At 47.9% G+C, this 27,301-nt stretch overlaps 2 protein-coding genes across 5 annotated transcripts in view; both read left to right on the forward strand.

The window, feature by feature from the left end:
- LOC118639189 (class I histocompatibility antigen, Gogo-C*0203 alpha chain-like) overlaps nucleotides 1-27,301 on the forward strand; it is a 361,626-nt gene that overhangs the window by 229,788 nt on the left and 104,537 nt on the right. The window contains exons 2-8 of one of the 4 annotated variants that reach the window (XM_036275458.1): nucleotides 93-377; nucleotides 600-875; nucleotides 1,427-1,711; nucleotides 1,825-1,929; nucleotides 2,361-2,393; nucleotides 2,524-2,571; nucleotides 2,721-3,274. The exons of 2 other annotated variants lie outside the window; for them this stretch is intronic. In XM_036275458.1, coding sequence (XP_036131351.1) covers nucleotides 93-377; nucleotides 600-875; nucleotides 1,427-1,711; nucleotides 1,825-1,929; nucleotides 2,361-2,393; nucleotides 2,524-2,571; nucleotides 2,721-2,725 — 1,037 coding nt within the window. In that variant the 3' untranslated portion in view covers nucleotides 2,726-3,274. Of the gene's footprint in view, nucleotides 1-92; nucleotides 378-599; nucleotides 876-1,426; nucleotides 1,712-1,824; nucleotides 1,930-2,360; nucleotides 2,394-2,523; nucleotides 2,572-2,720; nucleotides 3,275-27,301 lie in introns of those variants that run through there. One more of the 4 variants, XM_036275457.1, reaches the window with a different exon arrangement.
- NLRP13 (NLR family pyrin domain containing 13) lies at nucleotides 7,008-23,752 on the forward strand. The gene is made up of 10 exons (XM_036273968.1): nucleotides 7,008-7,429; nucleotides 8,040-8,108; nucleotides 10,343-11,927; nucleotides 13,979-14,146; nucleotides 17,862-18,029; nucleotides 19,120-19,290; nucleotides 20,405-20,575; nucleotides 21,318-21,488; nucleotides 22,574-22,744; nucleotides 23,578-23,752. The coding sequence occupies exons 1-10, from the start codon at nucleotides 7,117-7,119 to the stop codon at nucleotides 23,750-23,752; spliced, it is 3,162 nt and encodes a 1,053-aa protein (XP_036129861.1). The 5' UTR covers nucleotides 7,008-7,116.

Raw genomic sequence — 27,301 nt, forward strand, 5'->3', positions numbered from 1 at the left:
AGTGCGGGTCGGGGAGCGGCCTGTGCGGGGAGGAGCGGGCCGGGCGGGCAGGACCGGGCAGCCGTCCCCACCGGCCCGCTCCTCCCGCCCAGGCCCCCACTCCCTCCGGTATTTCTACACCGCCGTGTCCCGGCCCGGCCGAGGGGAGCCCCGGTTCCTCGCCGTCGGCTACGTGGACGACACGCAGTTCGTGCGGTTCGACAGCGACGCCGCGAGTCCGAGGATGGAGCCGCGGGCGCCGTGGATGGAGCAGCCGTGGGTGGAGCGGGAGGACCCGCAGTACTGGGACCGGAACACGCGGATCTGCAGGAACAACGCACAGAATTCCCGAGTGGGCCTGAAGACCCTGCTCGGCTACTACAACCAGACCGAGGACGGTGAGCCACGGCCGCCCGGTCCCGGCCCCATCCCCACGGACGGGGGGGTCGCCCCGGGGTCCGGGTCCGAGCTCCACCCCGCGGCTGCGGGACCGCCCGGCCCACCCGGGACGAGCCCGGGACTTCGACCCGGTTTCACTTTCACTTTAGGCCGAATCCTTGCCGGGTGGGGGCGGGGCTGACCCCTGGGAGTGGGCGGGGCTGACCTCGGGGCGGGGTCAGGGTCTCACACCCTGCAGAGCATGTCCGGCTGCGAGGTGGGCGCGGACGGGAGCCTCCTCCGCGGGTACAGACAGTTCGCCTACGACGGCACCGACTACATCGCCCTGAACGAGGACCTGCGCTCCTGGACCGCGGCCGACACGGCGGCTCAGATCTCCCGGCGCAAGTGGGAGGAGGACGGTGAGGCGGAGCACATGAGGATCTACCTGGAGGGCGAGTGCGTGCAGTGGCTCCGCCTGTACCTGGAGAAAGGGAAGGAGACGCTGCAGCGCGCAGGTACCAGGGGCCTCGGCCGCCTCCTCTCCCCTGGGGCTGGGGTCCTCCCGGAGACAGGACATGGGATCGGGGTCACAGCACCCCCTCCTTGGGTCAGGATAGTCAGATGAGGTCCCTGAGGGACCCCCACCCTCTCTCAGGAACACTTAGGAAGCAGGGGAGCCCGCCCCTGAAATAACCCCCCGCGGTTCCCATATTCCAGGCAGAACCCTTGGGACCCTGGGGGACCGTCTCTCAGGCCTTGTTCGCTGCCCCACACCCACCGTGTGTGAGGTCTGACCCGTGTTCCTGAGTCAGTTGGTCTTTACTCAGATCAGGCCCAGAAATGCCCTTCATCCCCCTCGGAGACCTGACTTCGGCCCTGGGCTGTGTCCATTTCATTCTAGAACTTTCTAGAGACAAGGAGATCATTCCAGGTGCCTCTGTCCAGGCTGGTGTCTGGGTTTTGTGCTCCCCTCGTCACACTGTCCATTCCCAGGGTGGTCAGGTGAGCGCTGCTGGAGTGTCCCCTGACCATGCAAAGACCCTGAACTCTCTCACCCTTCCCTCAGACCCTCCGAGGACACAGGTGACCCACCACCCCATATCTGAGCATGCGGTCACCCTGAGGTGCTGGGCCCGGGGCTTCTACCCTGCGGAGATCACCCTGACCTGGCAGCGTGACGGGGAGGACCAGACCCAGGACATGGAGCTTGTGGAGACCAGGCCTGCGGGGGACGGGACCTTCCAGAAGTGGGCGGCCCTGGTGGTGCCCCGTGGAGAGGAGCAGAGATACACCTGCCGTGTGCAGCACGAGGGGCTGCCCGAGCCCCTGACCCTGAGATGGGTTGAGGAGGGTACGTGGGCACAGAGCCTCTTCCAGGGAAGCGGGGCCTCTGGAGGACTTGAGTGGGGTCTGGGCTGAGGCCTGGGGTTGGGGCCCTCACCTCCCCTTCCCTTCTCTTCCCAGAGCGGCCTCCTCAGACCACCTTCATCGTGGGCATCGTTGTTGGTGTTCTTGTGCTTCTGGTGGCAGCTGTGGCTGGAGCTGTGGTGTGGACCAGGAGGCGCTCAGGTGGGGAAGGGGTGGGGTCTGAGTTTCTGGTCCCTCTGGGGGTGTCAAGCCGGGGGAGAAGTGTGTCCTGCTTCCTTCATGGGAGGCACCGTCCCCTGCATGTCCTTGCCCAGAGTGGGGCTCTGTGCTAACACTTACTCTGCAGTGAGGCAGGTGTGGAAATGAGGGACACACTTATTTCCTGGTGACTGTAGTGATGGGGACCCTTTCCCAGCAGCCACAGGTCAGAGGGAAGGTCCCTGCTGAGGACAGACCTCGGGGAGGGCACCTGGTCCAGCCCCTGACGTGTACTTTCCACAGGTTTTCTGATCCTGCCCTGGGTCTATGCACACAGTTCTGGGAACTTCTCTGGGGTCAGGACTAGGGCCTCCTTTAGCACCTCATGGCCCTGCCTCCTCCCTGGTGTCTCACAGGATGTTTTCTTCCCGCAGGTGGAAAAGGAGGGAGCTACGCTCAGGCTGCCAGTGAGTATGGAGGGGGTGACCCCTGAGACCCTGTGACAGAGCAGACGGGAGCCCATGGGGCCCTCACCCCACAGTTCCTCCTTCAGTCTCCTGTCCTGGGTCTGACCATGTCCTGGTGTGTCCCCCCCAGGCCGTGACAGCTCCCAGGGCTCTGACATGTCTCTCCCGGCTTGTAAAGGTGAGACTGACGTGGGGAAGGGGTGGACTGAGGGGCCGGGACTGGGTTATGGGGGTTCCTGGGGACATTTTGAGCACGAAATGGATTTTTGAGACTATCACCAGTTACAGCGACTGACATTTATTTGTTCATGAATATTTTCTCCACAGCGTGAGGACCAGCCTCGTGGGGACTGATGGTGGCAGATTTCTTCAGGTTCCCACTTGATGACTCAAGAACCTCAGATTGAATAGCTGGACCATTTCTGCCCCACCCCCTCCCCACACTGTCCTGTGCAGCAGAGGGGGCAGGGCCCTCCCACCCCTGTCTGTACTTCCTGGTGCCTGAGCTCACCCTCCTGCTCCTGTGCTGAGATGAGGCTCTGATGTGACTGCTCACTTCTTGCCATGAAACTTGATGGTTTGATTAGAGGAGAGGATTTATCCACTAGACCTACTTATGTGGATACGTAAAAGATAGTTTGCCGTAGAAAACCGGCAAGAGTACATTGAAAGAAAATTTTCACAAATACCGAAGAAAGTGATTCCTGATGTTTGGGGTGCTATTGCTTTCTCCTTCTCTAGCCGGGCCTGGACCTGAACCGTCCCCAGTTTGAAAACATGTTGAGAAAAAAGATGATCAATGCCTGTTGATTCTCTTACACTTTGAAAAGGAAATTTCTTTTAATAAATTCTGGCTTTCTAATTACTCTAAGTATGCATACGTGTTTTTGATCAGCCTATATGTTAGGTGACAGGTACTAACTAAACTTGTTTCATGCACTTGACCACACCTGGAGTGGACCTGGAGGTCGTTCTGCTCCGTAAGATGGGTCGGGTAGAGAAGGACGTCCAGGTCCTTTGATACTCATGTCCGTCCATGCAGTTTGCAAGGAGAGTGTTTCAGTGCCTCAGAATTCAGGGTGGAGACGCATGTGAATCACGTGGCACAGGTTTTGCCGCCAGCAAAAATACGGATCGCTCCCTTGGTCTGGGTGGAGAGAGAAACAGAGAGGGACTCCTGGTTCGAGATTCACCTGGAGGAAACAGCTGGGAAACCCAGGCTGGTGGTTTCCTTGCTGGCTCTGGTCCCAGAGCCCTGATTCTAGTAAGACCCCCATTTACAAAGTTCCCGGAAGAGCCACTATAAGGTTGCAGTTTACTCCAGGAACATTCAAGGCCTCAGTGAAGACATCTGTGTTTTCCCAGATAGACCCGTGGCCTCCCATCCCCCTCCCCTTAGGTGCCCAGGACAGGTGGGCAAGATGTCAGGATAGGCAGACTGGTGCCAGGTGTGAGCTCGGAGCCAGCAGAAGAGAGGGCGTGGGGTGCAGGCTGCCCACCTTGGCTATGCTCAGGGTCATGGTCAGGTCCATGACCACAAATGTCCACCTGCCTGAGGCAGAAAGCAAACACCTACAAGACTGTGTTTTTGCCGATCAGCAAAGTTGCTTTTGGACAGTCTTGTCTGATCTGTCTCAGAAAGGCCTCCCCCTGACTTCCTGCACACAGTGGTACTCCTGCGGGCCACTTTCCAGCCAAGGAGCTGCCACTCCGGGTGACCTCCTTCTATTCCCCAAGGTCAGCAAGCCTGGAGGAATTTCTCCTGGGCCAGGTGCACACCTCACTGAAAAGGCCCAACAGGCCCCGCCCCTGTGGCTCAGTGGACTGAGCCTCTGCCCATGGACTGGGAGGTCCCAGATGATTCCCAGTCAGGACACTTGCCAGGGTTTCAGGCTCCGTGCCAGGTAAGGGGTGTGCTGGGGAGCCGGATGGATGTTTCTCTCTCACAACGATGTGTCTATCACTTTCTTTATTTCTCTCTAAAAAACCAATAAAACATTTTGAAAAGGAGGGACAGAATGGGAACAGGAAAAGTGCCAGGTGGTTGAGGTGTTTCTTCTCCTCCCAGCCTGAGCTATGAGGTGCATCTCACAAACACGGTCCAGCCCTGGCTGGTTTGGCTGAATGGTTACAGCGTGGGCCTGCGTTCCAGAGAGACCCGGGTTCGGTTCTCGCTAAGGGCACATAACTTTGTTGCAGTTTGTCCCCGGCCCTGGTAGGTCATGTGGGTGGCAGCTACTTGATGTTTCCTTTTCACCTCGATGTTTCTCTCTCTCTCTCCCTCCCTGCCACTCTATCTGAACAAAAAATGGAAAAAGTCCTCATGTGAAGTTAGAAAAAAAAATTCACAATTAAAGAAAATTTGTTTAAAAAAAGAAAGCCGGTCCAGAGTCTGGACATTTGGGTGCCACTGTGGGAAGCAGAGGACGTCCTACCAGCAGCAAAACAATTTCAGAAGCTCAGGAGGGCAAAGGCATACAGTCCTCAGCCCCTGTTACCCTGCGGAGAACAGTCACCCCCAGGGGAGGGGCCAGGGCCCTGTGGTCCAGCTTGGCCTGCTCGAGGTCCTTCTTCCCAAACACCCATCGGGTGTCCCACATCCCTCCTGCCACCAGGGCACGCCGACCTGCCAGGTGTTCTTGCTGATGGTCACTGGGGGACATCTGTAATATTGTCAACAATGAAAATAAATGCATAAAAATTAACTGTGTCCAGCACCCTGCCCTGGGCATCGTGGCCATAGGCCTGCTGTGACCCCAGTGAAGGTCCCGGCCAGGGCTGGGTAAACATTTATGTTTTATTATTTAATTGATTTTTTAAGAGGGAGAGAGAGAAAAATACATATGAGAAATGTGGACCCTCTGTCTCCTGCACTCTCTCCCCCACATCTAAGACCGACCCCCAAAACCTGGGCATGTGCCCCAGTGGAAACTGAACCAGGGTACTTCTGGTGTATGGACCACACTCAACCACTGAGCCACACCGCCCGGCCATGTTATTTTTTAATTTCAGTTCCCCTGCGATGGCATTGACCTCTGACCTGGAGCCTCCTGGCCTCCTTCCTCTCACCTGGCGCGAGGTTTTCTAGGTGCTCCGAGAGATGCTCACATCAAGGGCTTCTTGCAGGGATGGAGGACTCCAGGGACACCTGGATTCTGCAGTGTGGTTTCTCATTAGAAACCCTGCTCTCCCCAACCCGTGTCTCCCCTCCTGGCCAGCGATGATGTACACCTGGAGGGAAGGGGTCAGGGATAATCAGCAGAGGTTGGGTCTGGGCTTCCTGGCCCATCAGGAGGCATTCCGGACCTCTCCAGAGGGGCAGGAGGAGAGCCACCAACCAGGGCCCCACAGACAGACCTGGCAGGAGGCTGGGTCACCCTGAGAGCCAGTCACAGGCTGGGGACAGAGTGGAGCTGACTTCTTTTTGATTTCTGAAAACAGAAGTGTGATTGGTACGTGCGGTCTCCTTTCTATTCTGTTCCAAACCTTGTGTGCCCCCAACTCCCAGATTTTGCCAGCATTTTATTCTCTCTCTCCTTCTCTGTTGTTAATCCTCACCTGAGGAAATTTTCTCCCATTGAATTTTAGAGAGTGGAAGGGAAGGAAAGAGGCAGGGATGGAGGAAGAGAGAGAGAGACAGGTGGATTGTTTCCTCCTGCAGGCACCCCTATTGGGCAGGGAATGACCTGCCACCCAGGTACGTGCCCTTGACAAGGAATGGAAGCGTGACCTTCAGTGCTGGGGCCGACACTAACCACTGAGCCACGCTGCCCAGGGTAATTTTTTCTTTGAGACCAGCCTTAGAGACGTACAAAAATGGCACATATTTAACGTGTACAATTTGTGGAGTGTGGGCACAGGTGGACACCTGTGAAACCGTCACCACAATGAGATAATAGGCAAGTCCATCCCCAGAAGTTTCATAGCTGTGTGTGTATGTAATACAAACACTTAACATGGATCTACCCTCTCAACAAAATGTATTTTATTAAAAATTGTTTTTGTTTTGCCCTGGCCGATTTGGCTCAGCGTTTGGAACCTCTGCCTTTGGACCGGAGAGACCCAGGTTTAGTTCCCTCTAAGGGAATGTACCTTGGTCGTAGTTTGTTCCCGGCTCTGGTTGGGTCATGTGGGTGGCAGCCAGTTGATGTGTGTCTCTCACATCGATGTTTCTCTCTCTCTTCCTCCCTCTGTCTGAAGATAAATGCAAAAGTGTCCTCCAGTGACAATAAACAAAAATTTTTTTTAAACCTCACCTGAGAATATGTATTTATTGGTTAGAAAGAGAGAATCATCAATTTTTAAAAAGAATATTCTTTATTGATTTTTACAGAGAGGAAGGGAGAGGGAGAGAAAAACATCAATGAGAGAGAACATCGACTGGCTACCTCCTGCATGGCTCCCACTGGGGACCTGGCCCACAACCTGGGCATGTGCCCTGACTGGGAATTGAACGAATGACCTCTTGGTGCATGGGTCAATGCTCAACCACTAATCCACACCGTCTTGGCGAAACATTGATTTTTATTCTACTTATTTATGCATTCGTTGGTTGAGTGTTGGAAGTGCCTAGACAGGGGATCGAACTCACTCACAACCTTGGTATATCAGGCAAATGCTCTAATATACTGAGCCACCTGACCAGGGCCATGGCTTAGATTTTCACTCTTATTTTTCTGTTGGTTTTGTGGTGTGACCGGTCTTGGGTGAAGCCGGGAATCGGATGTGTTGGCAGGATGAGCTCCTCGGCTCAGGTGGTTGTGGCGGCTGTATCTCTGAGGAGCTGCTGTCTCACCTGAGGGGCCTGGATCAGTACCAGCTGGAGAGATTCAAACTGGGCCTCCAGTCACCGCAGGTGCTGGCCCAGAACTCCCCGAAGATCCCCTGGGCCAACGTGAAGGCAGCGGATCCCAGGGATCTGCTGTGTCTGATGAAGCAGCACTTCCCGGAAAGGCAGGTGTGGGAAGGGACCCTCCGCATCTTTGAGGACATGAATCTGACTCCACTGTGTGAGGGACTCAGAGCCCAGATGAATGGTGAGTGGGGCTGGGGGCTGGGGACATGGGAGATGGGGACACAAGGGATGGGGGTCACGGGGGAATGAAGGTCGGGGGCAACACATGGTGATGAAGACTGTACCCTCATGGGAAAAAGGATGTTGCTGCTGGGATTTTATGGGGTTGATTGAAATTTCTCTTGATAGGTGAGGAATGACAGGATCACTAAGTTTGTCATGTGGTGTGTTAGAGGGTGACAGGTGCCAAGGAAAAGAGAGAGAGTAAGGTGGTTGGGATGGCCCAGGGTGTGTGATGTAGGGGGTCTGGTGCTGGATTTATTGGGATCATCAGCCACCGTGAGGAGGTTGGATTTGAGCAAAGACCTGGAGGTGAGGGAGTGAGCCTGTGGACATGTGGGGAGGAGCCAGACGGGATCAGGTCGGACCCAATCCCAGAGGCAGGGTCCTGTGACAGGGTCTTTGCAAAGTAGCGTGCTTCCAAAGTAGTGGGGTTGATGGAGTGCGGGATGTGGCTCCCCCAGCAACCCCAAGCTTGTCAGAGAAACATTGTTTTTACTGACAGCACCCTTCACTGCCTACTGCTTTCCAGCCTGGGGTATCTCATATCCCACCACCCATGTTTCTTTCAGAGATGCCACAGGGACCCCAAGACCCAAGCCAAGAAGAACCAGACATCCCAGAAGAACCATCAGGTGCGTGTACACAATTTTACGATGATCGCACACAAATTGCCGCATGGACATTTTACTGGGTCCACATTGGACATTTTTCTTCATGTTTTATCCAACCAGTAGTGTTCCAGAAATGACACCCTTCCCATCTGTGTTTCTACTACGGCTTATTAAAGAACACGTTACTATAAGCCGGACTTTCTGTCTGATGCTGCTCTGCGTTCTGAGCCGCCAGTGTTCGTTTCTGGTCTCTGTGTTGTTTTAATAGGGAGCTGTGCTTTTTTGTTCATTTGTTTTGTCCCAGAAGATTCCTTGAAATCATTGCCTAATTGGCTGAAATTGTGTCCTGATTTAATTCTTGGTTTGCATTTATTCTGTCAGTGAGTGAAGACCATCTCTTTATTTTAGCCTTTCTTTCTTTGGTGTTCCTCGTCTCCCTGTGGTCACTCCGTGTCTTACTGACCTGTCAGAGCATGTTGCCTTAGAAGGTGGCCTCTTGGTCTGTCCATGGTTAGTCTTCTCCCTCCTGCCATGTTTCTGTCTAGAGTTTGTGGGCTGCTTTCTTGCTCAGCCTTCGGTAGTCTGGACAGTGAGACTCATCCCCAACTTGGTTAGGTCCAAGGAGACCTCTGCTGTGGCTGCCAGCAGGGTCTGGATCTCACAGAGTTTCAGATTTCACCGGACTCTTGCTGCAAAGAAGAGAAACGGAGGTGAGCAGGAGAGATGGCTTCTCTCCTTCTGAGGGAGCCGGACCTGCATGAGTCAGTCCTGTGGTCTAAAGGTCCATGTCTTCCTTTTTTTTAAACCTCATTCGAGGATATGATTTACTGATTTTTTCTTTTTAGTGAGAAAGGGGGAGAGAAAGAGGAGCCAGAGAGAGAGAGAGAGAGAGAGAGAGAGAGAGAGAGAGAGACCTCGATGTGAGAAAGAAATATCAATTGGTTGCCTCCTTCACTTGCCCCAACCAGTGATTGAACCTGCAATCTTTTGGTGCAATGGATGGTGCTCCAACCAACCGAGCCACCTGGCCGAGGCTGTAAGGTCCCTTTCTAAAGGTTGATTGATCAGTTCTTGGGATTTGTTCAATTCTGAATAACAGTTCATTCCTGGAGGTGGGTGAAGCTCTGGATGGGCATGTGGGAAACACCAGTCTTCTGAGACCTTTGATAATCCAATAGGTTGCTGCCAGACCCCATTCCCGGAAGATGACATTTCTCTCTAGGTGGGCAAAATTTTTTTCTGCCCATTTTGAATTTATAGGCAAGAAGCTGTGATTCAAAAAATTTCTAGAGCGTCACAGACATAAGCTGTGAAGAAAATGTGAAGTCGGGTCTTTGATATTCCTGTTCTGTCTTCTCCACTGGAAACGTTTTGTACTTAGATATACACTACATATTTACATTTAATGTACATGTTTATATAATATGCATATTTAGTATCTATATTAAGATATATATTATATACTATGTATTAAAATATATTTAAAGCATATATTTAGATATTCACATAAAATATATTTCATATAAATCTATAAAACTATATTCATATATTTAAATATGTGTTTGTTTATTTGTATTTCACTTATATATAATCTATATTTATTTACTTATATTTAGTTTATACATATAATTTATATATTTAAATATATTTTATTGTATTTTTATTTAAATTTAAATATATATTTATGTTTAATTTATATATAATTTATATGTTTATATAAAGTATATATTTAATTTGTATATTGGAGTACATTATATTGTAATTTACTGTACATAATATGTTAGAATATATATATTTTATATATTTAGATATTTACAAAATTGTATTGGATTGTCATGAACACACATTTATATATAAATTATGTGCCTATCATTTTTTCCCTGGTATGTGGCATCATTGTCCAACCAGATATTTAAGCCTAAACCCTAGAATTCATGTACAACTTTATTTTCCTAAGCCTCCTCACACCCCTCTGTTCTTTGGTAAACTTTTTTAAATGTGTTTTTATTGATTTTTTAGAGAGAATGGAAGAAAGAGGGAGAAGGAGAGAAAGAAGGAAAGGGAGAGGGAGAGGGACATAGAAACATGAATGAGAGAGAACATTGATTGGCCGCCTCCAATGGGGACTGATCCCACAACCTGGGCATGTGCTCTGACCAGGAATCAAACCAGTGACCTCTTGGTCCATGGATTGAGGCTCAACCACCGAGCCACACCAGCCAGGGCACACTCTTGCATTTTGACTCACTTCTCTCACTCAGTCCACAGAGGAACATACCGAGAGAGGATGAAGGCTAAATTCCTGGCGATGTGGAATGCTATCCCTTGGCCAAAAGACCATATCTACCTCCGTAATGTCACAGAGCAGGAGCACAAAGAACTGAGGTGTCTCCTGTATCCCAAGAGGATGGGAGCCCAGCCCCAGACGATCGTCCTGCATGGTGTGGCAGGAGTTGGAAAGACCACCCTGGCGATGAAGGTCATGATGCATTGGGCGGAGGGCTTGCTCTTTCAGCAAACCTTCTTGTATGTCTTCTATACCAGCTGCCATCAAGTCCAAAACATGGAGGACACCACCTTGGCTGGCCTGCTTTCCCGGGACTGGCCCGACTCTCAGGCCCCCATCGAACACTTCATGAGTCATCCCGAGAGGCTCCTGTTTGTCATCGATGGCTTTGAGGACATGACTGTGTCCTCTGATGAGGATGACAGCCAGCCATGTACAGACTGGTACCAGCAGCTCCCAGCAGCCAGAATTCTCATCCACTTGTTGAAGAAGAAAATAGTTCCTGAGGCTACCTTACTGATCACGACCAGGGACTGTCCCAGTGAGGACCTTAAAAAATTGTTATTGAATCCATGGTTTATACTAATCCCAGGGTTCACAGAGGAAGACCAGGAGGAGTATTTCTTCAGGTACTTCAGGGACCGAAACGAAGCCAAGAAAATCTTGCGGTGGATTAGAAAGAATGAAGCTCTATCTCATTCCTGCTCTGCCCCCCTCGTGTGCTGGACCGTGTCCTCCTGCCTGAAGTGGCAGATGGCCAGACGTCCTTCTTTCCAGCTGAGCATCCAGACAACCACCAGTCTGTACGCCTACTTTTTCTCCAGCTTGTTTGAATCAGCAGAGGTGGGTTGGTCGAAGCAGAGCTGGTCGGAGCAGTGGAAGGCCCTCTGCTCTCTAGCTGCAGATGGGATGTGGTCTTCCAACTTCACGTTTGCCAAAGAGGACATGGAACATCGGCACCTGCAACCACCTCTGATTGATTGTCTCTTTAGGCTGAACATTCTTCGAAAGGTCAGTGACTGTGAGGACTGCATGACCTTCACTCACCAAAGTTTCCAGGTGTTTTTGGGGGCCATGTTCTATGTGCTCAGGGGAAAGGAGGGAGCCATTAGTGGGCTCTCAAAGCATCAAGAGCTGAGGGTGCTCCTGAACGATGCCTTTGTGGATACCAACTCCTACTGGCATCAGATGGCTCTTTTTTCCTTTGGTCTCTTAAACAGAGACCTAGCAAGACAAGTAGAAGACACTTTGCACTGTAAGATGTCTCCCAGGGTTATGGATGAATTCTTAAGATGGGCAGAAGCGTTATCCACATCTGACGTGGTCTCCTGCAGTTTGGAGTTGCTACCGTTTTTTCAGTGCGTGTATGAGACTCAGGAGGAGACTTTTGTCAAGCAGATTCTGAGCCACCTCCTTGAAGCTGACCTGGAGATCGGAGACCTGCAACTCCAGGTTACTTCATTTTGTCTCAAACACTGTCAAAGGTTAAGTAAGCTGAGGCTTTCTGTTCGCTGCCTCATCCCTCAAATGGAGTCGACTTGCGATTGGGAAACGCCAGGGTGAGTAACATAATGTCGTTCTTTTCCCAACATTCTATCATCTTCCCAGACTCTGCCTGAGTTCTACCATGAAAACTGAGGATTTACTGTTGTAGTTGTGTTATCAATGGTTATGATTGATCAAACATCGTTGATCAGCTTTACCCTGGGAGAAGATTCTCCTTTAGGTATCAGTTGGGTTTGCTGGCTCCTTTAATTAAGTTAAAGGTAGAGCTTCTATCTCAGGTACTGCACATGGAAGGTATGTACCAGGCATTGCGCTAGGACATCATCTGACATCTGATGCCCATAGCTGAATGGAGGGAGAACTGTTACTGCCACTCATGGCTAAGAAAAGTGAAGGATAAAAGCATAGTTTCCTTTCATCCTTGCGGTTATTGAGTAGCTCAGCCTGGATTAGTGCCCAGCTCTCTGTGAGCTCCAGGTCTCCAATCAAACACTAGATATTTCTCCTTTGAGCATGAGTTGGGGTGGGAGTGGGGCTGATGGAGTCAACTAAGTCCTGAAGCTTATTCTTATGAGTTTGCCTCTGTCTGCTGGAAGGAGAATCCCAGAACTATTTTATCTCCTTTGGGTTCTTGTCCTATGACCTTGACCCATCCCTGACACTGATGAATTCCATTAATGACTTCTCCTGAAGAAGAATCCCAGAAATGCTTCAACTATGTTGGATTCTTTTTCTATGACCTTGTCCCATCAAGGACACTAATATCTTTAAGTCTAGATAAGAAAACCTGAATGTTCTGCCCATTATTTCAGGTCCCAGTGATGTTTTCTAGACTTTTCTCAGGAGACAGCATGCTACATGTATTCTCAGACCCTTTTTTGTTGAACCCTCAAACCCACAAGAAGGACCATTTCATTTGTGGTTGAAAAAAATTGAAATTTTGAGAAGACTAATTTCTTTGTGTCCACCTAGATTGGAATATTAGTCAGATTCTCTGTGTGGAGTTACAGATGTTCAACATATATTGGCTGTCATTTGTCCTGTCTTGAAATGCCTCAAACCTTAACTTGGGGACTTTCAGGTCATGGTCACTGTTGGGTCCTGTGAGGAAGGGCTCTTACTAGAAGTGTTTTCCCAAGAATAACCCCATTTATTGTAAGGATTAGGACTCAGTGATCATTCCCTACTTGATATATGATCACCCTAAGGCTTAAGGAGATTTCACACCTCCCCTAAAGGTCATCATAGATCTGAAGTTAAGGTAATTTCCTGTTTCTCTACAGCACAGCTTCTTCCAGTTTTTCCTCAGTGGATTTTAACTCTTTATATCAGCATGAACCAAACACATGAAGCCCAGGCAACCCCCCCCTCTCAAGTTTGGAAACAACTATTCTAACCCATGCTACAATTCTGGGTTCATGGAGTAGGTATAAAGTAGGAACTCTGTATCTTTCAGGTACTTCCAGAATCTGTTCTTTGTTTTTCTTCCCTTATCTCATCTGAGATTTTAAAAAACTTATGACCTCTCAGAGATAGAAAATTGGAGCACAGAGATTAAATAGTACTAGGGGGCAGAGTTCTGAATTCATCTGGGGTCTGCCTCACTTAGTCTGAACTTTTTGTTTAATCCTCACACAAGGATAATGTTTATTGATTTGAGAGAGAGGGAAAGGAAGAGAGAGAGAGAGAGAGAAAGAGAGAGAGAGAGAGATATCCATCAGTTGCTTTCCACATGCATCCTGAACGGGCATCAAACTCACAACCTAGGAAAGCGAACCTACAACCTTCTTGGTTTACAGGATGACGCTCCAACCAACCGAGTCACCTTGCTGGGCTTAGTCTGAACTTTTAAGGATTAAACCTTTGGTTTACCTTGCTTAACTTATGTGGTTGTTTTCCTCTGACAAGAATTGTTGAGGATTGTGGGAATTACACATGTGGAATTTTGAAACTATGCTTTTGGGGTTACCCATGTTTATATCCAGAACACTAGCAAATGCCCACACATTTGTTAGGGTCTTTTTGTCTTGCCTCCTGTAGACTGCATTCTAGGTGTTGGTTAGGTTTTATTTGCTCATCCTTCTTCTCTTTCTCCCTCATAAAGGACAAGGCTAGTCAATTCCAAGATACACCAGTGGCAGGATGTCTGCTCTGTGTTCCACAATGGGAATGTGAGAGAGCTGGACCTGAGTAACAGCAAGCTGAATGCTACATCTATGAAGAAACTCTGCTATGAGCTGAGGAATCCAAGATGCAAACTCCAAAAACTGACGTAAGTGTGAGACTCTCACAGTTTGATGAATACCATAGCAGGACAATACAATTTTTTTTTTGATTCTGACAAATAGATACTGCCAGAAAGTAAGCTAAAAAATAAAATAAAGGTGCTTGCATTAGTAAAGCTGCTACTTAGACAGGGTAGGTTGAGTATATTTTTAAAAAATAAGAATCTATTATGTGTGATCTTGCACTAGAGATACATATAGAGAAAGTAATTTTTCTTAAGACCTCAGAGTGAGGCTGGTGATTTGAGTTGGATGTAAAGGACTGGAGAAGTTTTAGGGTATTACAGGGGCATCTCTGTCTCAGTTCTGGGGTTGTGAACAGAAGGTATAATTCCTTCCTTCATGGAGCTTACATTGTGTTGGAGAAACACACCTAAATGATCAGAATAGTTTATAAGATGGTGACATCTCCCAAAGAAGAAAGAAATCCATTTCTTAAGAAGAGCCTCCTCTATCTAAAAAACACTGAGTAAAGACCTAGTCATTGAAACGGAAGCATGGGTTTGGACTTATTAGTCCTCTACTATGATGTAAATAGAAATCACAAGGTCTCAACTCCAGTGTGAAGATAGGAAAGAATGAGTAGATAGAGGAGGACCTTGTAGGAGGAGCCAGGGAAGAAATACCTGAGAGAGGGCAGAGTGAGTCACACTTAGGGTTAAATTTGAGATGGCATTTGGTTGGATGCTCTGGAGTCTTGGCCAACAAATTCTGTCCTATTCTTTGTCCACCATTCTATCATACTTCAAGGTTTACAAAATCAATCATGTGCCGATTCAATGAATTAAGAGCAGAAGATTCCGTGGTAATTATTTTCCTCAAACTTCAGTATGTTGAAGGAGCTGGATCAAGTACAGGGATGGCAGGCTTACACAGTGGTCTTTTTCATCCCCTTTCTTTCTTTTTCTCCCATTTTGGTTCTGTCATTTAATCCCCAAGGTAAAAAGAAACAAGCTCAAACAAAACAAAACAAAAAACAGGACACAGTTGTTCTCACCAGACATCTCAGGGTTGATGTTGGAGGTTACCTTCCTAGAAGAGTAGGTGCCCCAGGACCTTTTCATGGCAGATTAAGGAAGGGGAAGTTTGATGGACTCCTGGCTTTATTATTATTTTTTCAAATCTTTATTGTTGGATGTAAAATGTATTACAGATGTTCCACATTTCCCCCCCATTGACCACCTCGTCCCCACTCCCCCCCCCTCCCACCTTTTCCCACACTTTGTCTGTGTCCATTGGTTATGCATATAAGTTCTTTGGTTTACTTCTTCCCACCCCCCCAACCCCTTTCCCTTTGAGGTTTGTCAGTCTAGCAATGAATTTTTGCTTCTTAATCCCTTCACCTTTTTCACCCATTCCTCCAAACCCCTCTCTCAACTGGCAACCAACAAAATGTTCTCTGTATCTATGAGAATGTTTCTGTTCTACCTGTTCATTTTGTTTGTAGATTCCATTGTTGATAGATATGTATTCATTGCCATTTTGTTTGTTCATACATTTTATCTTTTTCTTCAAAAAGACCCTTCATCATTTCATATAATAACGGTTTGGTAGTGATGAACTCCTTTAACTTTTTCTTGTCTGGGAAAGTTTTTATATGTCCATCGATTCTAAATGTCAGCTTTGCAGGATAGAGTAATTTTGGTTGTAGGTTCTTGGTTTTCATCACTCTGAATATTTCTTGCCACTCCCTTCTGGCCTGCAAAGTTTCTTTTGAGAAATCAGCTGACAGCCTAATGGGAACTCCCTTGTAGGTAACTAGCTGCCTTTCTCTTGCTGCTTTTAAGATTCTCTCTTTGTCTTGGACCTTTTGCATTTTGATGATGATGTGTCTTGGTGTGGGCCTCTTGAGGTTCATCTTGTTTGGGACTCTCTGTGCTTCCTGGACTTGTATGTCTGTTTCCTTCACCAAGTTAGGAAAGTTTTCTGCCATTATTGTTTCAAACACGTTTTCGACTTCTTGTTCTCTCTCTTCTCCTTCTGGCACTCCCAAGATGCGAATGTTGGCACGCTTGAAGTTGTCCCAGAGGCTCCTTACACTGTCCTCATTGTTTTGGATTCTTTTTTCTTTTTGCTATTCTTATTGGGGATTTTTTGCTTCCTTATATTCCAATTCGATGGTTTGCTCCTTGGATTCACATACTCTATTATTGAAGTTGTGTAAATTATTCTTTATTTCAGTTAATGCCTCCTTCAATTCTAACTGTGTATCCATGATTTCTAACTGGTCCCTTTTTATGCTCTTGAGGCCCTCACTAAGTTCACTGAGGTTCTCACTAAGTTCATTGAGCATCCTTATAAGCAGTATTTTGAACTCAGTATCTGTTAGGTTGCTTATCTCCATTTCGCTTAGTTCTTTTCCTGGGGTTTTGTTCTGTTCTTTCATTTGGGACCTGTTTCTTTGTCTCCTCATTTTGGCTGCCTCCCTGTGTTTGTTTCAGTGTATTAATTAATGAGAGGTATGGGGCTCGCTGAGACCAGATGCTGCTCGTTTGAAAGAATTTAGGAAAAACCTGAAGCAGGACCCAAGACAGGCCAATCCTATGGTTAGGCAAGTGGCAACAGCTTGGGTGTGCTTGAAAGTTGGGTGGGGTGGGGCGGGGCCTCAGGGAGTCAGCAGGGCGGGGCTACCAGTGTGAGCCAGGTTGCTGGAATCCCAGATATGGAGACTGTCTGCTGCCCCCGGGAAGGGCTCACCAAAGGAACAAAGGCCTCTGACGGCACGTTTGTCCCCGAGAAAGCCCCCTCTCCAGCCCTCGCTCCAGTGCCAAACAGCTCAGTTCTTCCCTGTATGTCTCTGGTGCCCCTCGAGCTGCCTCCCCTCCAAGCTTAGAGGGAGACAGTCCGATAAGTCTGTGCGCGGGCCCTTTAGGGAGCTGCCTGGGGCACCCCTAGCTTCAGTTTCCGCTGGTTTTTCCAGCCAGAAGTTATGGGGACTTCTCTTCCTGGCACTGGAACCCTGAGTGGGGCACCTGGTGTGGGATGGGGACCCCTCAGTCCTCAGGAAGGACCTTCCCAGCCGCGGGAGCCTCCTGATTTTTATCCGCCACACTTGGGTGTGAGACCAGCCTGTCGCGCCACCGCCACCACCACCGCCGCCCCTCGCGCCCCCGCCCCTCCTACCAGTCTGGATGTGGCTGCTGATTTAATTCCGTAGCTGTAGGACTTCCATTCAGCTTGATTTCAGGCGGTTTTGAATGATGGTTGTTCTGTAGTTTAGTTGTAACTTTGATGTGGTTGTGGGAGGACGCGATACCGCGTTTACCTACACTGCCATCTTGAGCGGAAGTCTCCCTGGCTTTATTTTTTAATATTATTTAAAAATTTTTATATTGATTTGAGAGAGAGAGAGAGAAACATCTATTTTTGTTGTTCCACTTATTTATGCATTCATTGGTTGGTTCCTGTATGTTCCATGACTGAGGACTGGGACGATGCTCCAACCAACTGGTCTACCTGGCCAGGGCTGACTCCTGACCTTATATATCCAACTGAGCTTAGTAGTGACTCTTTTGGGGAGTACATTTTAAACCGCCTCTTCAAAGGTTCAGTACCATGACTCAAAAATCGAATTTGGAGTTCCTCTTATATCTTGTATATCCTTGATGGTATCTGTGTGTATTTTTATGGTAGAAAGGCAAGATGAGGAAGCAATATCCCCCCACCCCTCAAGCTAGCAATCCTGCTGCCTCTCTTCCTCAGGTGCAAATCGATAACCCCTGTGAGGGTTCTGAAGGAGTTGGTCCTGGTCCTTCATGGTAACAACTGGCTGACCCACCTAAATTTGAGTTCTAACAACCTGGGTGTCGCTTTGTCCATGATGCTTTTTAGAACCTTGAGGCACTCCGCATGCAACCTCAAGTACCTGTGGTAAGTCTTTGGTTTCCCAGGTCTGACCCAAGACCACCCTAGGTCTGAGGATTCATTGTGAGAACAAGGGTCAGCATGGCAGCAATGGATACAGGGGAAGATTAGCGGAGGGGAAAGAGGACATGGGTGTAGAGCATTGGTTCTTAATTTTTATTTTATTTTTAAAACTGAATTTATTCGGGTGACATTGCTTAATAAAATTATATAGATTTCAGGTGTATGATTCTATAATACATCATCTCTGAATTGCATTGTATGTTCACCACTCAAAGTCATGTCTCTTTCCATCACAATTTATCCCCCCTTTACTCTCTTCTACCTCCTTCACCCTCCCTTTCCCTCTGGAAATCACCACACTGTTGTCTGTGTCCATGAATCTTTCTATTTTTCTTTGCTTGATCCCTTCACTCTTCTCCCCAGCCCCCAACTCCTCCCTTCTGAGAGCTGTCATTCTGTTCTCTGTATTCATGAGTCTGTTTTCACTCTATTTGTTAGTTTATTTTGGTCATTAGATTCCACATATAAGTGAAATCATTTGGTACTTCTTTTTCCCTGACTGGCTTATCTCATGTAGCCTAATAATCTCTAGTTCCATCCATGCTATCACAAAGGGTAAGCAATCCTTCTTTTTTACAGCTGTGTACTATTCCATTATGTAAATGTACCACAGCTTTTTTATCTGCTCATCAACTGAGGGCACTTGGGCTGTTCTAGATCTTGGCTATTGTAAATAATGCCACAATAGCCAAGGGTGCACATATTAGTGTTTCAAGTTTCTTTGCATATATTCCCAGAAGTGGAATTGTTGGGTCATTACATTTTAATGTATATCAGAGTCATCAAGGGGTGGAGGTAGGGTGTTAAAACACAGGTTCCTGGAATCTACTCTCTCAGATCCAGTAGGTAAGCCAGTTCTGAGGTGATGCTGGACCATGGACCACACTTTGAGTGGCACTGACTCTGAGGACTCCTGCCTCTGGAATGGCTGAGGGAAGGGAAGAAGTGAGCTCTTGTTCCTGCAGCAAGGCGACCTCTCAATGAAGAGCACTCTTCCCAGGAGTCATTGCCTGTTTCGGGGTCTCTTTGATAGGTTGGAATCGTGTGGCCTCACGTCTGTGGCTTGTCATGGTCTCTTTCTGGAACTCAGCAAGAACTCCAGTCTGTGTTTCCTCAGCCTGGGTGACAACGATCTCTCTGATATCAAGGTGAAAAACTTTCAGAAGTCCTTTGACGTGTCAAAGTGTGCCCTGAGGGAGCTCTCGTAAGTCTCTCCCTTAATAAAAATATCTTCTTTGTGGGTTTGAGTGGCTGGGCAGAAATACATATGGGGAGCTCTAGGGGTCCTCCTGTTGTGTTTACCTATTCTGTGGATACATTTCTTTCTTTTTTTGTTTTGTTTTGTTAATCCTCACCAGAGGAAATTTTTTACATTGATTTTTAGAGAGAGCGGAAGGGAGGGGGAGAGGAACAGAGAGAAACATCAATATGAGAGAGATACTTCTATTGGTTACCTCCTGCATGTGCCTGACTGGCCTGGGAATTGAACCTGCAATCCAGGTACATGCCCTTGACCGGGGAATCCAGCCCATGGCCCTTCAGTGCGTGGGCCGATGCTCCAAACACTGAGCCACATTGGACGGGGTGGACACTTTTCTTATCTTTATTCTTCCCATTTTTCTCCTTAGGGCTTAGTCTTGACCAGTTTTGCCTTCACCTTGATGGTGGGCCTCACAACCTCTTTGGTTTTACCCTGTAGGCTTCTGTCAGCCTCCCCTACACCCAGTGGCTTTTGACTGGGGTGATTTTGTCCCTCAGAGGACATTGGACTATGTCCAGACACATATCTTGTTTTCACAGTTGGGAGGGGAGAATACTGGAGGCATGTGATGGATAAAGACCAGTTATAATCAAAACCCTACAATGCACCAGAGGACCTCCCACAACCAAGAATGGGCTGGCCCAATGCTCAGTAGGGCAAGGGTTGGCCCACCTTTCTCTACTTGAAGCTTTTGTTCTTTATCTTATTTTAAAATTTTATTTTGTATTGAATTTTAGAGAGAGAGAAAGAGAGAGAGAGAGAGAGAGAGAGAGAGAAAGAGAGAGAGAGAGAGATCAATGTTTGTTGTTCCACTTTTTTATGCATTCATTGGTTGATTCTTTTTTTTTATTGGCTGACTCTTGCATGTGACCTGACTGGGAATCAAACCTGCAATCTTGGCATATCAGGATGATGCTCTAACCAATTGAGTCACCTGGCCAGGGTTCTTTATTCAATTTAATCTTCTTATGATGTTTGGGTCCCAAGTGGGTGGCCCAGGGGACGGGAAGTTACACTGGGTGTAGCTGAGGCTCACTTAACATCTACACATCCACAGCCTGGAGAGATGCAACTTGTCAGCAGCCAGCTCTGAGGAGATCAGCGTGATTCTCACCAGCACCCAGAGAACAGTGCGCCTGTGCCTGGGGTTTAATCAGCTCCAGGACGATGGTGTTCGGTGGCTGTGTGCCTCCCTGAGTCAGTCTGATTGTGTCTTAGAGAGACTGGTGTAAGTTCCCCTTGGCTCCATTTCTGAAAATGACTCTCCGTGAGGGTTGGTATCAGGGAGAACAAGGGTTCCTTCACTGGGTCCCATGTCATTATTACTGTTATTACACGTAACATAGAATCTACTGTCTTAGCCTATTTTAAGCATAAATACAGTATTGTCAGCTGTAGGCACAATGCCATATATTGGATCTCCAGAATTTATCTTGTAAAAATAAAATTTTGTTCCCTTTGACCATTATTTTTGTTGTTGTTGTTAATCCTGATCTGAGGATATTTTTTCCATTGGGTTTTTTTTAGAGAGAGTGGAAGGGAGGGAGAGAGAGAGAGAGAAACACTGATGTGAGAGAAACACATTGATCAGTTGCCTTCCACATACACCCTGACCGGGGTCAGGGATTGGACCTGCAACCCAGGTATGTTCCCTTGACCAGGAATTGAACCCACAACCCTTTGTTTCTTGGGTGATGCTCTAACCACTGAGAAACACTGGCCAGGGCTTGACCATCATTCTTTTATTTTTGTTTTTATCCAACCACAATGACAGGCACTTTCTAGCTGAGCTTGCTCTCTGAGGCTGGAACAGGACAGGATCCCTTGGCACATGAGGATCCTCAGCATGTCCTGGGTGAGGGGCCAGGGGCGCACTGTGGTGAACCCAGAGGCAGGCCAATGGCTTGGGCCCCAGGGCCTTGGTGGGGCTGCAGTCCCCAGCTGCTGTCTCCACGGCTCTCCACCCACAGGCTCTGCTTCTGCCAGCTGGGTGCACCCAGTTGCAGGCACCTGTCAGACGCCCTTCTGCAGAACCGGAGTTTGACTCACCTGACTCTGAAGAAGAACCACCTGGGCGATGAGGGGGTGAGGCTTCTGTGTGAAGCACTGAGCTGCCCAGACTGCAGACTGCAGAGCCTGAAGTAAGTACCACACCTGTCTCTCGTTTAGCGGGTGGACCCTCGAGAGCCTCAGATCTAGGTGCGGGTTTGTCCTGGGTGTAGAGTATTCTTGGCACAGAGAAGCTTTTGCTTTTGTTGAAGGTGGGGGTATGCATGGTGCATAGTGGAAAACAGGGGTGACTGTTCAGGACCAGCCGCAATGCTGTCTGAGTCCCCTCAGGCCCCATGACTCCTGAAGAGGACTAGGAGAACGCTGCATAGAGCCGTCTGGCTGTGGTTGGTTATAGTCAAAGGAGACAGAAACATGAGGAGGAGGAGATGCCAGGGAAAGTCTGCAGGAAACCAGGTGCAAGCTCCTAGGAATTCTCCCCCATTGGAGTCGCCAGCACACACACAATAACCCCAGCACCGAGTGGTGACAACACATGGGGAATGACGTCCTCCAGGGAGGGTTCCCGCAGCCTCTGTGCTCAGGTTTTCACTGGATGCAGGTCCTGTGGCTACTATCCGCCTCGTCTTTCCCAATACTCCAGACTCCTAGGAGCAAAGCAGGGCTCAGTATAAACCACACGTTTGCACAGTTTAGGGGCATGAGTCATCCTGTGGTGAGTGTCCCAGAGAGCAGTCCTTCCCGGGGGAGATCTCTCTCTCTCTCTCTCTCTCTCTCTCTCTCTCTCTCTCTCTCACACACACACACACACACACACATGAGGATAAAAAACCACTGTGGGGCCAGGATGAGAAGCCATCTCTGGTGTCCCTCTTTCCCTCGGAAGAAAGTGAAGTGGGCTGGAGCTTATATAGACTGAGGCCTTGGGATGATTTCCCCCACCTTGTACATTTTGGGGCAGGGTAATTCTCACCTGAGGATATTTTTCCCATTGATTTTTAGAGAGAGTGGAAGGGAGGGTGAGAAGGAGAGAGAGAGAGAGAGAGAGAGGGAGAGAGAGAGAGAGAAACATCGATGTGAAAGAATCACGTTGACCGGCTGCCTGCCTGAACCCTGACCAGGGCTGGGAATCAAACCTGGGACCCTTCTGTGTGTGAGCTGATGCTCTAACCACTGAGAAACTCATTCAGGGCCTCTCGTACATTTTTATGTGCAGTCTGTCGCAGTGCTCCTTCACAGTGGGGGGCTGTCAGGAGCTGGCGGGAGCCCTGCAGCACAACCGCCACATGAAGGTGTTGGACATCGGGAGGAACTGCGTTCAGGACGATGGAGTCAAGCGGCTGTGTGAGGTTCTGAAATGGTCGAGTTGCACCCTGAACACACTTGGGTGAGTCGCCGCTGTTCTGCAGGGGTGGAGACAGATACTACAAGGTCACATGAGGGGTAAGAGGGTGAGGCAAAGTGAAAGACAAAGTTCTTTCAAAAATCTCTTTGTGCCCAGCCAGTGCGGCTCAGTGGATTGAGCGGCTTCCCATGAACTGAGAGGTCCTGGTTGGATTCCAAGTCAGGGCACATGCCCGAGTTGCAGGCTCGATCCCCAGTAGGGGGCGTGCAGGAGGCAGCCGATGGATGTTTCTCAGTCACATCGATGTTTCTCTCTCTCCCTTCTTCTCTCTCTCAAGAAAAAATAAATCAATAAAAATTTTAAATCGTTCTGCTTCTAGGTTTTTTTTAAGATTTTCTGTTTTTAATTTTTATTGTTGACACTATTACAGATGTTCCCATTTTCCCCGCTTTGACCCCCTCCACCCAGCCCCTGCTTCCCACTCTCTCTGGCCATTGCCACACTGTTGCCTGTGTCCATGGGCTACCCATATATGTTCTTTGGCTAATCCCTTCACCTTATTTCATCCAGGCCCGCCCTTCCTCCCCTCTGAGATCTGTCAGTCTGTTCCATGTACCTATGTCTCTGGACCCATTTTGTTTGTCAGTGTCTTTGTTCATTAGATCGCACATATAGGAGAGATCATATGGTACTTAACTTTCTCTGGCTTATTTCACTTGGCGTAATGCTCTCCAGGTCCATCCAAGCTGCTGCAAAGGGTAAGAGTTCCTTCTTTTTTACAGTTGTGTAGTATTCCACTGTGTGAATATACCACTGTCATTTCTTTCTCCGTGTCAGAGGACCACCTTTAACCCTCCCTTCCCACCCCTCCCCAGGCTGGAGAAATGCAATCTGACTTCTGCTTGCTGCCAGCATCTCTCTTCGGTTCTTGGAAGCAGTAAAAGCCTGGAGAACCTGAACCTCCTAGGAAATGACTTGGGGCCCGAAGGTGTCAACATGCTGTGGAAGTCCTTGCAAAAATCAACGTGCAAACTACAGAAACTCGGGTAACCCCCACTGACTTTTACAGGGCCTGCTGAGATGAGACAGGTCATCTAACATTTAAAGCAGATATCTAGCTGACCCTGAATCCCGTTTGCTAGGGCAGTGCTGGCCAACAGAGGCAGTAATAATGAGCATGGTGTGTGGCTGCACGCCCAGTAGAGTAGCCACAGGTGGCAACTGGGCACTTGCGATGTGGTCAGCATTCTTGAGGAACTGAACTTTATTTTTAATATTTTAACAATGGATTTTAGAGAGAAAGGGAGAGAGAGAAAGGAGATTTAGATGAATTGGTTGACACCTGCATGCATCCCAACCAAGGACTGAACCCTCAACCTGGGCATGTGCCCTGACTGGGACTTGAACTCGCCACATCTTGGTACATAGGATGATGCTCAGCCAACTGAGCCACACTGGCCAGAGAAGAACCTCAATTTTTAAGCTTTCTTTAGTTTGAATTAACCTAAATAGCCACATGGGGCTAGCAACTCCCATATTGGGGGATGCAGTCCTATGGACATTTGGGTATTTTCGGAGCCACCCCCTTTTCCTCAGTATAGTACCTACTCTATTTCAGTCAACAGACATCTACTCAACAACTTCCTTTTCAGAGCTGACTATGGGTCAAGCACGGCGGCTGGGTAGACAGTGGGGAACAAATGGATGTGAGCCTGGTCCCCAGGGATATGGCAAATCTGAGACCTATAAAAGCAGTGTTGGTTGTCATGAATGCTATGAAGGAAATTATGAGTTGTGGTATGGGTGATCAGGGCGGTAAGGAGAGGCATGTCTGAGGTGGTGTCATTGACCCTGAGTCCCATGAGGCTGGAAGGAGGAACCCCTGTATCAGGCAGGGAACATGGATATGATGAAATGAAGGGTAGGGTGCCCCAGAAAATAGCAGTAGCATGTGCAAAGGTCCTGTGGTTGGGCCAAGCTTTGTGTGGCCCCTTCAGGACATCAAAAGAGCATTTAATTAGATCATGCTCCACCTTACTAATCTCAAGATGAGGTCAGCAAGGTGAGCAGTTGTTCTTTTCCTGGAGAAAGATCCTAACCTAGGTGTATTTTAGCAGAAATCATATCAGACACCAAGAAACCTTGCCTACTTGAATGTTGGTGAAAATCTGTACATTGATTCATTCATGTCACCGACTTTACATCTAAGTAATGCATTTTTACAAGAGTTCTGGTGCCCTGGCCAGGTGGCTCAGTTGATTGGGGCATTTTTCATATACCAAAAGGTTGCAGGTTTGATTTCTGATTGTTGCATGTGTGGGAGGCAACCAATCAATGTTTCTCTCTCACATCAATGTTTCTCTTTCCCCCTTCTTCTCTCTCTAAAATCAATAAAAACATACCCTGGGATAAGGATTTTTTAAAAAAGAGTTCTGGGCTGGTGACCACCAGAGTTGGACGTATCTCCCCTTACCCATCCTGTGTGTGTGAGATTCACGTCATAGAGGAGGCCTCTGACAGGTACCCAGACTCTCAGCTCCTAAGGAAGAGAAGGCTAAAACTTAATTTCGCAAAAGTCTGCCACACATAGGCTAATAAAAGAAATGAGAAGAATCTGATTGATACACAAGGAAACAAGGACCGAGTTACCCTGTCCTGTGTCTCTTTTTCCCTGTTCCCAAAGAGTTCCCTTCTTTTTTCTTTCTGGTGGTGACTTCCCTTACACACAGGATGTTTTACCCTTCAGATCTCCTTCCAAACCTCTCTGGGTGATGCTGGACATGCATCCAAATGAGGTCAAACACAAGTTAGCTTTTGAATTTTATCATCTCAGTCACCTCTTCTGATTCTCCATTCTATTTTTTTTGCTTGTTTTTTTTTTTTTTTTTTTTTTTTTTTTTTGCAGGCTGGAGGAGGACTTATACCATCTAGTAAAGGGGAAGTTGAAGGAGTTACAGGAGAAGGGGTATTTTCTGAGAATCCTGTGTAAGTGGGATTTTAATGACCTTGAAGATAAATGGTGGTGGTGACCCAAGGATGAGATGACTCCACTTTCCTGTGGAAGGTTCTTGGAACAGAATCACCAGGAGGTCCTCACCGATGTATTGTTCAGGTGTCACTGTGTGGGGGACAAATAGGCTCTATTGTTTTTCCAGTGTGTTCAAGGCAGCATATTAAATACCCAATCTCCAGAATCTTAGTCGAATGCTCTATTTGGCCCTGAGAGCCTACGTTGGCTACAAGTATTTTTTGTCTTTCCTTGGTGTAATGTTCTAAATTCTTGGGTGTGTTACAAAGATTCAATAAAATAAAGGATATAAAAATAACTTGGAGAAAATGTACAGCTTCATTTCTCATGAATTGAGAGTTGGTAACAGATGTGATTACCATTCCATAATTATCATACTGTGATGAAATAAGCCAGGTGGACCCCTGGAACTACTCTTAATACGCAGATACACCCAACTGTGCCTTCTGCATCTGTCTTTGAGTAACCTGTGTAACAACTAAATGGGTCACCCGCTTGAAATTTTACCCACTTGAAAATACCAAGGAGCATGGACCCCACACTGGAGACAATGTGAAATCTATAATGCCATGCATGGAATTGTATATGAGGAATAAAAGTTTATTAAATTGTAATTTTATCTCCTTCACACCAAGCTTCTTCCTTGTACTACTTGCTCCATAAGCAGAAGCTATCAGGAGTAGTGTTAGGGTACAGTTGGAAATTTGCCTATTTTGCATTCCATAGCTTATAAAACATCCTCAAGGTTGTCTCAATCTCCATCAAAGCCGTCCTGTAGGTAGAGACATCCCTACTGTGTGGTAAATGAGAACATGGGCCCCTTCCTCTGCTCCCCATCCCTCTCCTATGCTGTGGGAAGGTGAAGGCCATCGGTACTTGGACTGTGAGACCTTGGGAACCTGGCCAGTTCCTCAGTCAAGAAAATAGCTAGCAGATTTTATCTCTCGGAGCTGGTGTGAAAACACATCCCCTTCCCATGCATGCCCTATATTTTTCCGTTTCCTGCCCTCTATAAAACCTTGTGTTGGGGAAGTCTGGTGGGGGTGGGGTTGGGGGTAGAACAATAGCACCAGCCACTCCTGGCGTGGCTCACCCACAGGCCCAATGCAACTTCACTGGTGGCAGCTGGTGTGGCAGTAAATATCACCTATCAGTTACCACCAATGTGCATGTAAATCCTAATGAACCCATGTCTTCCTCAGCCAGGCCTCCAGGTTACTTCTTTGGAATCCAAGAATATGCTAAGGTTTCCTGGGACCTCAGCACTTTGCATAACATCTACTTTCCTGATTTAAAAACAGATACTGAGAGGGGAAGACAGTGAAATGACCAACCTTTGAATGCAACCCTTTTGTTTGTTTTTATCTTTATTGTTGAATGTATTACAGATGTTCCTCATTTTTTCCCCATTGACTCCCTCCTCCCCACTCCCACCCTCCTCCTGCCTTTTCCCACACTGTTGTCCATTGGTTATGCATATAAGTTCTTTGGTTTATTTCTTCCCAACTCCAAACCCCCTTCCCTTTGAGGTTTGTCAGTCTAGCAACCAATTTGTACTTCTTAATGCCTTC

The sequence above is a fragment of the Molossus molossus genome, unplaced genomic scaffold, assembly GCF_014108415.1.
Source record: "Molossus molossus isolate mMolMol1 unplaced genomic scaffold, mMolMol1.p scaffold_m16_p_21, whole genome shotgun sequence".
In the NCBI taxonomy this organism is placed as follows: Eukaryota; Metazoa; Chordata; class Mammalia; order Chiroptera; family Molossidae; genus Molossus; species Molossus molossus.